Raw genomic sequence first — 14,554 nt, 5'->3', positions numbered from 1 at the left:
CTATGAATAGGGCATGCACTATTTGGGAACAGCCTTTTGGGTGACCAAAACCATTGTGGACGATATTGAGTGCACTTATTCAATCTCACATTCAATCCCACTACTGGAACTGTGTTCTAGAAATAAATTTGATATTGACATGAGTAGGCAGGCATAGAGTCAGAGGCATAAGGTAGCTACTGTAAGTAGGCTATTACATACAACAATGTAACAATAATAAAAGAATGCATTGACATTTACTTTTTACTTTTGATTCTTCAGTAGGGCTACTTTTAAAAACAAGTACTTCTATACTTTTACTTAAGTAAGAATCTGTCTTTACAACTTTTACTTGTAAAGGAGTATTGACCAGTATCTATACTTTCACTCAAGTAGCCTGGAAGTTGTGTACTTTGTCCACCTCTGCCTATTTGTTGAGATGGTTCTCACTGCGGAACATGAAATCCATGGGGAGGAGTCGGATCCAGATCCAACTCCTCCCACCTTACATACACCTAAACCTAGCCAACTCCGCCCTCTGATCCCTAAACACACCCCTAATCCCTAAACCCAACCCTAATCCTACCCATCTCCACCCCTTGGATCTTGATCCGACTCCTCCCCGTGGATCTCATGTACTGCATTGAGGTGCTACTGTATTTGTTTGTGTATTGTGGCAGGTAAAATAATTATTCTTCCACGAATTATTCTGTAAGAAGATAAATATATGTAGAATTATGTAGCGATTTCCTCTACACAGCAGCAACTTGTTCATGTAGCCTATATACATTTTGTCGTTCTTTTGGAGTTTTATGTTTTTAATGAATAACGAATACGACTGAATCTCGAGGTATCGAAGTCTTTAGGAAACGCCGATGAGTGAGCTATAAAAGCATTTAAAATGTGAACTATGGGATTTTCTGATAAGGCTGATTTTTTTTACAGTTTTATTATTATTGGTAAATAACATTTTATTCAAACATATGTAGGCTACATTAATGGTAGTATTGTGAGTGCAAATTATATTTACGTTCTAAAAGACTTTGTGAGTTTTTATTAGGTGAATCGTGGCTGCAGTAGCCTACATTTATAAGAAACATGAAATTATTACAAACAGAAATTCCCCCAACTTCACAGGGAACTTAAAAGCGTGTTATGAATGCCAGTGACCACGACATGGCGTAAAGAACCTCTGAATCTATTTTTTGAACCAGTTATCTGAAACGCCCTGTTCGAATTCAAAAGAACCGAATCAATATGAGTCGCTCTTCCAATCACTAGTGGTCCTGCCCTACTGAAACAGCGAGGGGTTACCTTGCGCATGCGCAGTGCTGTGCTCCGTGCGGCGTTCTGCTGAAGGGACGAGGGCAGCAGATTCAAGAACAACACACCCCGATGCTGATGAGAGAAGCGCTGCAAGAAAAGCGACGCATGGTGTCAGAGAATGCCACGGCAAGAAAATAGTTTCCAGTCTTTAACTCAGAGGGAAGGCATCATTGTCTCATTAGCTACGTTCTTGTTTTTGACTTGAAGTAATTACTCCAGCTAATGCTGCAGATCCTGACGTTACAATGCCAGCGGGGCTGAATGCGCAAGGCAGCGGTATACCTATCTCTGATGCGATGGGTAAGTACAAGGTCAATGGCATTCACTGCGTCTACAGACCATTATGGTCTCACGAAGCACAATCTACTCTTGTATTTTCGTTTAAATTTGATTAGCTACGTTTTTTCTTACTAGTAATTATTGGAACAGGCTTGCACCACAGATAAATAAGCGTCCCGTAACCTATTCCTACGTGTACGTGTCTCGGATGTCCTCAAAGAATGTCGATAGAACATTTATTGATAATCTTAATGAATACACAAATATATTTGGAATTTTATTTGCATGCGAACTAGTTAAAATGCCTTTTGCTTAGTGATAGAAAACCCTCATATTACTTCACATAGTACCTACATTTATCTGGGTTTCTGGGTGCCTTTGCAGCTGTAGATATAGACATACAAGAGGTCATATGCACTGATTGCTTTGCTTTGCATTACCCCACATCAAACGTGCCTAAAATAAGACAATGAGTAACAAAATGAGGAAGGGCATGTTGTGCTCTGGCATCTTCCAACTCCAATGTCTTTTTCAGGATCATTTAAGAGGAGGAAAAGAAAGTCCATCATAGTAACAGCAATGCTCCTAATTGTCTCCATACTCATCCTGGTCTTTGGTCTGGCCGCTACCACCAGGACACAAAACATCACTGTTGGTGGCTACTATCCAGGAGTCATTGTAAGTATGTTGCTAATCTTTATAGCTGTGAGCTGAACAGACTGCAAACAAATCCTATTTGTCTATAAATGGGTTTGTGATGTAAAGCACTGTGGGGCTCATGTTCAATTATTTTCCCACCATTATGGTGACCGTTGACCATTACCTCATTACTGTAAGGTTGTACTGAGTGAACTCATCCATTTATTATTCAACAGCAAGTATGATTATGTTCTATACTCTTGGAGAAACATGCAAGCTTAAATAATACTGCCAGAATGTTTGTACAAGTAACAGGTGTTTTCCTAGTATTCCACAGGGACTGACTGTTTTGAAATACTATATGCAAGTGACATGGCCAGATTGCACATTAGCTCTTAACTTGGCCATTGACCACACCATAAAATTAACTACTGCTTGGAGAAAGACAAAAGGCTTTGTGGAAATGGGAGATTGTATGTGGGAGCGTAATTGAGTGAGGTCATCTACCTTTAAAACTTTGAAATAGGTTCATATTTTACATAGACTTGCATCGTGACAGAGTTTCACCCTGTGATATTTTCAGCTCGGCTTCGGGTCCTTTCTGGGAATCATTGGTGCCCATTTGATAGAGAATAAGAGGCAGATGGTAAGGAGTCTTTCATTACACTGCTCATATTGGATTCTGTGCTTGTGCATTCCATCATCCAATTGACATTTTAACCAAATGCCCACAAAAACAGCTTGTTTTTAGTCATGTCATAATTGCAGAAAGGTCTCATGGTTTTGAGCTCGAATAGCAGGGCATGTTGCAGGCCTTGTGGTGAGATGCACCCAGAAATAGCTCAGTGTAAGGGGAGCGGGATGGATGTCCAGGCAGGAATGTTCGGAAGCCATTGCAGTGCAGAGGGAATAGGACGTGCCACAATCCAAATAAAGAATGCATGAGGATGGCATGGCTGGCCAGATCATAGACACACAGGAACAATTACTGCTGGGAGGGTGTGGGATAAACACTCTATCCTTGGAAGTGATTAGAGAATAATGTGGTCCCTAAGTATGAGAATTTGAAAACCTGAGGAAAAAAAACCTGAAAATAAACAATCTTTAGTTTTTGAACATGTTTCTGTACTATTTCTAGGTCACTAATCAAATAAGCAAATTTGTAGAATTGAGCATGTCAAATCATTCTACAGACGGTCAGATGTTCTTGTTTTCTTTAAAGCACAAGATGCTCTTTGGATCATTTTCAAATCATGCTGTGGAACATGATATGATCATCAGGTTTTACCCAGGCTTGTGGAGTTCATGCTGCTGTCATTAAAGCAAAAGGGAGACAACCCAAATACTAAGACATGAAATGTATGATCATTTCAACTTTTCACTCATATTGTTACAAGGATAACGTAAATTGTAGGCCTATAATTTGAAAATAAATAATCTCTTGTCACCAAGTCTCATGCTCACCAAAGCTGAATTTATTTGATCAAAAATAAAGTAAAAATTGTGCAACATTATTACAATTTAAAATATCTGTTTTCTATTTAATCCAACTTTAAAATGTAATCTATTCTTGTGATGGCAAAGCTGAATTTTCAGCATCATTACCAGTCTTCAGTGTCACATGATCCTTCAGAAATCATTCTAATATGCCTATTTGATATATTATTGAAATGATTTGATTTGAATATTTGAAAACAATTGTGTCGCTTAATATTATTGTTTAAATAGTGATACAATTTTCTCAGGATTATTTGATTAATAGAAAGTTCAAAAGTATTCATTTGGAAAAGTTTCTTTCTTGGAGAGAATTCATTATTTTAAGATGGATTGATTTATTTTTTATTATATCAAGAATAACACTTAAAATGGCGTTATTTATTGATCAGATATGGGCTGCGTTTCCCGATAACGTTGTCTCTTAGCGCGCTACGAAGACTCTAAATGTATAACTTAACTTATAGCTACCATTTCTAGACGTGTTCCCCGAACCATACCTTAGGAATTTGCTTAATTAAGATAAACCTTTTTATGTGCGACGTTACCAGGTGCTGTCCGTTGCGGTGGTGCTGAATTTGTTGATTTCGATTGCTCGAGAATCAATTATTCTCTTGTGCTGGGGCTGCTTCACTGCGTTATGTGAGAAAGCGGTGTTCTTTATAAAAGAAGCACTTCAGAAATCGTTGAAATTGCATTTATTAGGACTCATGAGATATTATAAAAAAATAATCCAAACTATAATAGCCTACATAACCTACATATTTTAAAATGGTATCATTGCTGCCACAATAACGGCCCATTTCAAATGTTTACGTACGCCTACTTTCATCTCTTCCCCATTTTTGTTTGCTGAGGTGGAGCTGTGATGAAATATTGTTCTTGTAAATACTTTCCATCATTTCAGTAATAAAAGTGTACATACGTACGGTGCTCGACAGTGATCAAAAAGGATTTAAAAAGTGAAGTTTGAAATTATCTCTTCTTGTAAACTTAGAGATGTGGATTCGGACGGCAGTTAAAGCAGCACACGACATAATTTACGGTGTTTGTCAAAAAACAGTATAATTTGGCCGGGGATTTTTACGCGGATGGGAGAAAAACACTGACATTCTGGATTCGGACGGCAATAAAATCACTGACTAACCCCTGTAAATGTTAAAAATACCTTACGACCCTATGAGAAACAATTAGCGTCCGAATAGGGCTTAACTGGCAGTATGCGTTCACTGGCCTTTGAAATAGCTCCGCGGACTGCGCCGTCTTTCATTTAGCACAACTATTCGCTGTATCTCTGCCACAGTTTGACCAAACTCTCCACCACAATCATTCCCTTTAAATAGACTAAAATTAATAAAAAAACAAAAAAAACAATCTAACAACAATCAGTGTAATGGCAATTTTATTCTTTGCATGAAAACACTTGAATTAGCCTATAACACTGGGTACAACTTCAGAATTACTGTATATTCCTATAGACTGTCAACAGTGATAAGGTATAGCTAAGAGTGGTCCAGACCAATCTTAGGAACGTATAACTTACAGAAGGTATGCTTAACTAAGAACGTTTTGGGAAAACACATATTCATGATAAGGTACATCTTAAGGTATAACTTAAGAACGACATAGTTAAGAAGGTTTCGGGAAACGCAGCCCTGGGCAATTAAATGTGTATAGTTGTCCTGTATTATACAAAGCCTCAAGATAGACGCCTCTGCAAAGTGCTGTAGATTACAGGCAGAAAGGTGTGACTGGTATCTAAATGGTTGATTGTGAAAAGGCAGAGAAAAACAGTGAAGTTAAGTGGCACTAAGGAAAAATCCAAGCAGACCCTCTCCTTGTCCCATAATACAAGATCTACAAATTCTTAGACAAACCACTTGTATGTATCTATCTAATATGTATCTACAGTATAAGGAAATCGTAGATAATAGTGCCCATGTGTGAATGCAGATGCATTGAGCTACTACAGCAGGTGAATAGGTTGACATTGCTGTTCTGCTTACAGCTGGTGGCCTCCATTGTCTTCATCAGCTTTGGTGTGGTGGCAGCCTTCTGTTGTGCTATAGTGGATGGAGTTTTTGCTGCAAGACATATAGTAAGTGCTTCCACACCATTTTATTGTAAAATGCATTTCTTCAGATAAACATTGCAGTGAAAGCTCTGTCATGGCATACTGATGTTGTTTCAAAGGACCTCAGACCTGTATATGCTGGCCGATGTGAATATTACTCCAGTGGGACTCCGTTTGATTTAGATGTGAGTCACCAACCTGAGAAAAGTGCTGTCACCAACTTACAAGCATCTGAATGAAGGTTATGTACTAGTATAGTGGGAGCCCATTTAGAAAACATATCTGTCTTGCAGGTCCACTGTCAAACTGCATCTCGGGTCTCCTGTAACCTGCGTGTGAAGAGCAACACCTGCTACTGCTGCGACCTTTACAACTGTGGCAAGTATGTGTGTGTGAGCGAGTCCCATTTAAATACATCCCTCCTAGAATATTTTCTCCAAACAAGCGGATTTATTTAAAAACAACAACTATGCTTTGTTTTACCTTGGTTAAATTCTGGTTTATATTTGCTTGGATGGTGTGTGCTTCTATCCCTGAAATTCAGCTCTGTTCGAAAGAACATTTGTGTTTATTTTTGTTTCAGAGAGCATCCTCTTATGGGACTTCAGAATAAAGATGTTTTGAAAAAATTTAGGAAATCCTCCATGATTTGGAAGTAGGTCTTTCCACTTTTAGCCCCTCAATGACATTGACAGCCCATTATTTGTTGTTGGTAAAGTACTAAGTGTGGCTGCATACAGTCGCTGTACTTTATGTACACTTGACTGATGAAATGAAAGGAACGAAGATTCAGTGTTCTCTGGTTCCTGTTTCACAGGTGAGGAGAGACAGCAATACTTTAGGTTTACATGTAAAGAGTCTTTGATGACAGTGAGCTTAAAGAAGAAGATTGGATATATTTATCCATTTCATGCTCTTCTTAAGAGTGATGTGCACTGGTATGCAGATGGTTATGTTCTATTCTTTTGCATGAGTCACTGTTCGGTCATGCTTTACCTCTTTTGTTGCTCTGCCTCTCACCAATATTTGTCTTAATTATTTCATGAACGTCTTGTTAATATGTTTCTTCTCCTCACCATCTCAGTCGAGTGGAACTGCGAGGAGGGTACCATGAGTACACAGAGGTGCGGAGCTGCCAGGATGTTGTGCACCTTTACCACCTGCTGTGGTCTGCTACTATCCTCAACATCGTAGCTCTGTTTCTGGGCATCATCACCGCCGCAGTGCTGGGGGGCTTCAAGGATATGGTGAGATTGAAATGCAGTGCGAACAACTTATATACACTATTTTGTCAAAAGTATTGGAACACAAATCTTTATTAATATGGGTTTCCGTGGCTGAACAGCTGCATACAAGCCTTGCATCACCAAGTACAATGCCAAGCGTCAGATGGAGTGGTGTAAAGCATGCCACCACTGGACTCTAGAGAAGTGGAAACATGTTCTGTGGAGTGACTAATCACGCTTCTCCATTTGGCAGTTTGATGAGAGAGTTTGAGTTTGGTGGGTGCCAGGAGAAGGCTAATCACCTGACTGCATTGTGCCAACTGTAAAAATTGGTGGAGGAGAGATATTGGCTGTTTTTCAGGGGTTGGGCTAGGCTGCTGACTTCCACTGAAAGTTAATCTTATTGCTTCAGCATAGCAAGACTTTTTGCACAATGCTATGCTTCCAGCTTTGTGGGAAGGCTCTTGTCTACCCCAGCATGACTGTGCCCCAGTGCATAAAGCAAGGTCCATAAAGACATGTTTGGAGTTTGGTGTGGAATAACTTGACTGGCCTGCACAGAGCCCTGACCTCAACCCCATCCAACACCTTTGGGATGAACTGGAACGGAGATTGCGAGCTAGGCCTTCACGTCCAACATCAGTACCTTACCTCACAAACGCTCTACTGGATGAATAAGCAAACATTTCCTACAGAAAAACTCGAAAATCTTGTGGAAAGCCTTCCCAGTAGAGTGAAAGCTGTTAAAGCTGCAAAGGAGGATCAACTCCATATTAATGTCTATGTATTTAGAATGCAATGTCTTTAAAGTCCCTGTTGGTGTAATGGTCAGGTGTCCCAATACTTTTGTCCATATATATTATATCATTTTGTATGATTTCTGAGAAGCTGTGACATTCATTGAGCCTCTGTTTTTTGAAGATGCCAACAGCAGCACCAGATTCCTGTGAGCCAGAACCTCTCCCTATTCCTCCACCCCGAGAGACTCCTGGCCCTACCACCTCCAACAACTCTTTTTACAACAGTTCCCCCTGCTTACCTCCATACACTGCCTATGACCTTCAGGTAATCACTTTCACTTTGAACTGGCAGCGTGTTTCATGCTTTAGTGCGCATATACATATATAAAATTTTATTTATTATGCCTGTCAGTTATCAAGTCTACTTAGTGAACTTAGTGCAATTAATTATTTTCAAAAATGAAAAAAAATTCATATTTTACTCACCCTCATGTCGTTCCAAACCCATAAGACTTTTGTTCATCTTCGGAACACATAGATGTTTTTGATGAAATCTGAGGGCTTTCTCCCTCCGCTGACAGCTACGAAACTACTAGTTTGATACTTCAAAAAGTTCATAAAGAGATCATAAAACTAATTCATATGAATTAAGCGGTTTAGTCCAAATTTTCTGAATAGGCTGGATCGTTTTTTACAGTTGACTGAGAGCCAAATATATTTTACTTGATATGTTTTGAGTCTGTATGCTAGATGAACATGTCATCTGCTAATATGTCTTTACAGGGTGCCAGCTTCTTTCCTGACTCTTCAGGTCTGTCTGATGATTCCCAGTCTGGAGCCAGTCACATATGGCCAAATATGATCCCACCTCGTTATTCTCCTCCTTATTACCCACCTGATGAGAAGCCCCCGCCATACAGCCCCTGAGGGACCAGTCAGAGGAAGACATTTTCCTGCCAAGAAAGAACTGGCATTGGGTATTTTGGGATATTGGTGTACCACCTCATTGAACAGTCATTGTTCTGAATGAACAACCTTTGCAGAAGAGGCTCGACTGAGCGGCAGGTTAAGTATAGAGAGTCTACAGCGTTAACCACAGGCATTCATCACCAAACAGCAAATGTAATATGCAACATTAAACCCATACAAGATTCGCTCAATTCAACAAACCTGATGTGTAAAATATTCATGTTATATAGCCTCAATTCAGGAGGACTATAACAACTAGCCTGACTATAAGATCAAGACTGTTCACAGATAAGCCTTAAAATGTGTGTCCGCTTCCGGTACAGCTACACCTGGTTCGCTGTCTCTTCCTCTTAAAAGTAACCTCTGTGGCTCTCCTACATGTGATTCCTCTGAGAAAGTCCATAATGTGAACTTCTCCCTTCCAAAGTGGCCCAAAGTGTATTGCCTCGCCTCTGCTCCCTCAGCACGAGGATGAGTCTTGTATCTTATCTTGCAATTGATTTGCACTTTATTGTCTCCAGAATTTACTGTATTCACACAATGGTACTTAATTACTTGAGTTATTTGTAACTGTTTTGGGCAGCTAGATTGTAAAGAACATATTTTTAGGCTGAATCTTATTTTTTGTTCTGAGTGCTTCATTAGGATCAAAGATCTAACCTGTAATATGTGGTGTTTCTTTTGCAATACGTCAAGCACACAATCATGTCACAAATTCAAATAATCTTTCATGACAAAAATATCCTTTAATAAGCTCTTACAAGAATGGGAGGACTTTCGAAACCTGTACTTCTCACATTCATCTGCCACTTTTGTGCTGCTGTCATTTCTGTCTAGAAATGACAGGACTTACCGAATGTAAAAAAGAAGTAACCATTGTATAAATGTACATGGATCTAAACTACAAAAAGTCTCTCCACATTGCAAATATGATATCAGTGTGTGTGTGCAATGCTGAACATGTTGTACATAAACCGAACAATCGAACCGCCTTCTCGTAATTGAGTCCTAAGACTTGTAGTGTTCTTCTTTTCATCCGTTTGTGTTCACTGTGAGTGTCAGTTCGATACATTGTACTTTATGTGTTTGATTTATATCAATAACTTTGTCCTTTACTGAAGTGAGTAGAGATATTACAACAAACTCAACTATTTTATGACTTCTTGGTTGATGTATTAGTGCAACTGCTGATTATTCTACAGCCACATGCTACAAAGTAAGATCTTTGCCTCAATTGTTCATTTTACATGGAAGAATTGTTTACCTTTGATGTTAAAATCTTAAAATGAAAGACTGATAGTTCTGCTGGAATATATTTTCTTTTTGCTTCTTATCACACATGCATTTCCAAATATATCCACCGGCATTTCACCATTGAATCCATTTTATCCCGCATCATGTGGAACCTGCACAGTACATATTATAATCATGAACTAGTGCTTTATGATCGTCGACATCTGATATAATAGAGAGGCAGGAATGCTTATATCAGTGACTGGTGGTTATCATACTGGAAAATACTAATCAATTTCATGATGCTCTTATAAATAAAAGAAATACATGTGTATGTTCTTCAAAGTTTTATTTCATTCTATCACACTAAGACCTAATAATAAATAGTTTACAAAAGAGAAGAAACTGTTAAAATGAAGGTCTTTAGTAATATTATGTACAATACATGATTATGGTGTTAGAGCACTAGTTCTAACTAAAGGAATCTCATTGTATTCACAGATTCTTCTCACAGCCCAGAAAGCTAAATAATTATAAATCTATGCTGAAAAAATACTTGTAAAAAGGGTATATATGTATATAAAAAATATTCAACTGAAAAAGAGAGGTCCTTTGTATTACCAACATTACCCTTTATACCCTGGACATTTCAGTATCTTGTTTCTCTAGACATGCCCGGACAAGGGATGAATATTTCTCTTCAGGTCCCAATGTTCATAATGTAATATAAATAAACAACCTCAAAACATAATTAATGGACAGGTGACATAAACATTTTATATATTTACTACATCCTTCTTAAAAACCGCTGACAATCAACAAAAACTATAAATACAAACATTCAAACCATTTCTTACTGAAGGACCAGAACCTGCCATTAACACTGATCTATCTAATACCAAACAATTATATAAAAACTACAATGATAAGCCGACAAGAAAATTCAAACAATGTTAGCGTGTAATGTCTCTTTCAAATGAAACAGAAAACGAAAATAATAATTTGATACACTTTATTTTAAGGTGACGAAGTTACATTGTACTAAATTGTACTTACTCAAATAAGTACTGAGTAATATTAGGGTTAGGGCTTGGTTTAGGGTTAGTTACTTGTAATTATGCATAAATACTGTTATTACTATAGTAAGTACATGTAGTAACATCTAACTAGGTCACCTTAAAATAAAGTGTTACCGATTAATTTAGTGTTACATTTGATTTTGGAATTATGATTTATGTAACACTCCCAAAAAAGCATTTACACATTAAAGTTACATAACAGTGAGAAAAATAATAAGTGTAAATAAATTGCAACAGTCTGTACTTGAACCCTACTAATTACATCCAACATGGTTGTTCTGTCCAGAACATAAAAGGGAACAGGTCAGCGCTACACAGATTTAATGCTGTACATAAAATATGTATTATCTACTTTGTCATATTATCTGACGAAGAATTATTACGATTCAATAATGGACAGTGAAACTGAACTGTAATCCAGTGCTAAGTAACAAATTATTCTAAATTTTCAGTTGATGGATACTGGAGCTGAGTTTCCAGAAAACCAAGATCACCAGCACCTCAAATCTAAACACGAACAAATGAACAAGGCACCTAAGCCAGAGGAGTGAACAAGCATGCTCAGTAGGTCTCTGGTATAACAAACTCAAATTCGTTTGTTTCTGCATTTATTTGGTCCACAGGCCGTGGTCCTGGTCGAACGTGAGCCATTGGCCTGTTTTGTGCTTCGGAATCAAAGATGTCATCCCAGCTCAGTGCTTTGCTTTGGCTAGATGGAAGTGGCTGGTTGGTAAACTGCTCTTTGTCGGGGTTTACATGTTGGACAATCCCATCTTCATTGATCACCGGAATCCCCCCCGACTCCTCGGACACAAAGGAATATGGTTTGAACTGCAACGTTTTACAAGGCAGCAGACGATACAAGTTGTTGCAAGAGTCATCTTTCTCTTTCCTTCCTGAAGGATCTTGGTTGTGCATTTGCTTGCAGTGGGTGGACAAAATCTGATAATTGAGAAACATTTCACTGCACAGTAAACACTGGTATCGTCTTTCACCTGTGTGCGTGATTTCATGTTTGGTTCTGTACTCGGCCAGGGCAAAAACCTTGCTGCAGTAATGGCACGGATACTTTCGTTCCCACGAGTGAGTGTTAAAGTGCCGCCTGAGGCTCGTCAGGCACACATAGGGACGCTTGCACACAATGCACACGTAAAAGGTCTTTCCATCCATGATAAGTTCATAGTGATCCTCCTGATCCAGCTTTGATTTTTTCTTTCTTTGAGGCGAGTTATTGGCCATGTCGGGAGAATCGTGTGGCATTTGCGATTTCCTACCGGGAGCCACTCCCTCCCCGGCATCCTCTTTTACTGGAACGATGTCGTAGGTGTTTTCACCAATGTTGGCATATACTTTACAACCTGGCGATAGCGAATCGATTTCCGAGGCTTTGTCTAACGTTATCGTCTTTTTTGCCGACACTGCTGGGACCATGTTTATTGCAGGTTTTGGTCCATTATTGGTGCTATATGTGGGCCTTACATCCGACAGTCTGATTTTTCCGGGATGATCGGGCGATAGCTCTAGAAGGACCTTTTTCTTTTGGACACCAAGTATTTCGTTGTTGTCTAGAGGCAGCGAGGTGCTATGTGCGTCTGAAGAGAGGCTGTTCACGCAAGATGGGGTTGTGGGCTCACTGTGTGAGCTCGTTTTTACTGGTGAAGTGAGAATACTTCTACTGGTTTCTGGGTTCGAGAGGAGGACAACATCTGGTTCGGGCTCAAGGTTATTTTGAAGAGATGTATTTCTTTCTGAAGGAAGCTTGTCATTACCAACTTGGGCTGTTGAATCTTTATAGGCAATTCCTTCCTCGTTTGTGGCATTTTGTTTTTTAGCCTCTGGTCCTCCTTCGGTGTTAATAACATCAGATATCTTGGACTTTTGAGATTGCGGGGCCTCTGTTTTTGAGACAAAAAGAACATCATCATCCGAGTCTATTTCCTTTTCTGCATTACCACCTGCCATGTTGAACTCTTCAGCAGACAGTGAGAAAGTCTCAGTAATAATTGGCATATTCTCAGCTCCTGTCTCCTTTTTCTCAGAGGGATTGACACAGATGTTGTCACTTTCTTTAGACAGGCCGGGTAATCCCTTGACTTGTGCGAGAGGCGTTGCTAAATTGGCTATGAACGTCACGCCTAAAATTTTACCAGTGCTGATGAGATCCTCCAGTCTGTCAGATCGAACCCTATAGATTTTTGAAGTGTACATGTAGTTCAAAATCACATCGAATATGTCTGCCTTGATGAAGTTCAGCTCTAGAACTGTTCCAGCAACGTTGAGAAGTTGGCGGAAATAGGTACTCGAGGCAGACAGCACACATCTGTGTGCCTTGAACTTGCGGTCTTGCACGATTATGGTGATGTCACAGAATAAACCACTGTGTCGCTCATCATTGATGGACTTCAGTAGGGATGCTGGATACTGAGTGTCCGCTACAGATATTAGCTTTAGTTTCGACATGCCTGTGAGGAAAAGGGTATAATAAAATGTATTGTACTTTAACATTTTGAAAAGATTAGTATTAATAACAAATGAAATATATTATAAAACATCTTAAAATGTAATTAAATTAACTATGCAGAGCATTCTACATAGTGCTGTCAAGTATGCAAGACATATACTCTTAGACACATTTCAGCTGTCTGGCAATGGAAAAGAAATAATATTTTCATATATTTTTTTCTCTGACTGTTATGTCGTTATAAAAATAGTTTAAATGTTCGATAGAACTATATTTTGTTTCTAAATTCACGGCAGCAAAATATGGAAGCAGCAAAAGCACGAGAATCGAAGGCACGCTAGCTGGCTAATTGTACAACAAAAGACATGCATAAAGACATGCGGCTTGGAAAGTAATATGAAACTAATGCTGTTGACTAGTTTGACGTGATTAAACAAAAATATTGTTCCTGTGAGCCCACAGCTTTTTGATAATAGCACTCAAAACTGGTAGGACACCGGTGGGCAGCGGTCAGTGTGAAAACAAAAACAACTGGCTCAATGCAACCCTCCTTCCTGGTTTGGCGGCAGCGCGCGGCCTATCTGTATATATGATGCAGAACAACGCGTATGTGGCTAAAATAAGATTAATTAAAGTTTTAATCTCCCACAATCTCGGGATTAAATTCTCAAACTCATATACCTGCAAAGCGACCAGTTAAAATCCACGATTCCCTTTGCTGAGAAACAATAATGACAGAGTCGGTTGCCGTGGACAACACAACGGAGCTCGAGTTCCTTGTGTGAGATGAACGAGTCTCGCGCTATCGCCTCCACCAGCCGACAGGAGTCGCGCGCGACAGTCTACCACAACGTACGCGTGATGAATGATAATGGGACAAGGCAATAAGATTTTTTTTAAACTTCACTTGTATTTACACACGTAAAAATATACAAATGTACTGGTAGAGCAAATACATGATGCCAAAATATAGAGAAGATAGATTAAAAATATATGCAAAATATGGATTTTCTTTCCGTATTTGAAAAGGTTTCCATATAATTTTTCAGGTTAGT

General features: G+C 39.0%; 2 protein-coding genes across 5 annotated transcripts; one reads left to right on the top strand and one right to left on the bottom strand.

Moving 5' to 3' along the window:
* The first annotated feature begins 1,272 nt into the window (after positions 1 to 1,272).
* On the top strand, positions 1,273 to 10,293 carry LOC143740312 (transmembrane protein 255A-like). 4 transcript variants are annotated; one of them, XM_077232436.1, is made up of 10 exons: positions 1,273 to 1,605; positions 2,120 to 2,262; positions 2,807 to 2,869; positions 5,726 to 5,815; positions 5,911 to 5,976; positions 6,085 to 6,173; positions 6,375 to 6,446; positions 6,876 to 7,038; positions 7,939 to 8,082; positions 8,541 to 10,293. In XM_077232436.1, exons 1-10 carry the CDS (start codon positions 1,551 to 1,553, stop codon positions 8,682 to 8,684), a joined length of 1,029 nt encoding a protein of 342 aa, XP_077088551.1. In that variant the 5' UTR covers positions 1,273 to 1,550; the 3' UTR covers positions 8,685 to 10,293. The 4 variants fall into 4 exon arrangements, with proteins under 4 accessions (XP_077088551.1, XP_077088552.1, XP_077088554.1 ...); XM_077232437.1 differs by lacking the exon at positions 2,807 to 2,869; XM_077232439.1 differs by lacking the exon at positions 6,375 to 6,446 and having other exon boundaries at positions 1,313 to 1,605.
* LOC143740311 (transcriptional regulator Kaiso-like) lies at positions 10,294 to 14,312 on the bottom strand. The gene is made up of 2 exons (XM_077232435.1): positions 14,181 to 14,312; positions 10,294 to 13,500 (listed from the first exon to the last, which is right to left on the bottom strand). The coding sequence occupies exon 2, from the start codon at positions 13,496 to 13,498 to the stop codon at positions 11,600 to 11,602; it is 1,899 nt and encodes a 632-aa protein (XP_077088550.1). The 5' UTR covers positions 13,499 to 13,500; positions 14,181 to 14,312; the 3' UTR covers positions 10,294 to 11,599.
* Positions 14,313 to 14,554: the final 242 nt, after the last annotated feature.

The sequence above is a fragment of the Siphateles boraxobius genome, unplaced genomic scaffold (genome assembly GCF_051911475.1).
Source record: "Siphateles boraxobius isolate OS27281-9 unplaced genomic scaffold, OSU_SipBor_1 17, whole genome shotgun sequence".
Lineage (NCBI taxonomy): Eukaryota > Metazoa > Chordata > Actinopteri > Cypriniformes > Leuciscidae > Siphateles > Siphateles boraxobius.
The sequence above is the reverse complement of the archived record's forward strand: the minus strand, read 5'-3'. Positions and strand labels throughout refer to the sequence as shown.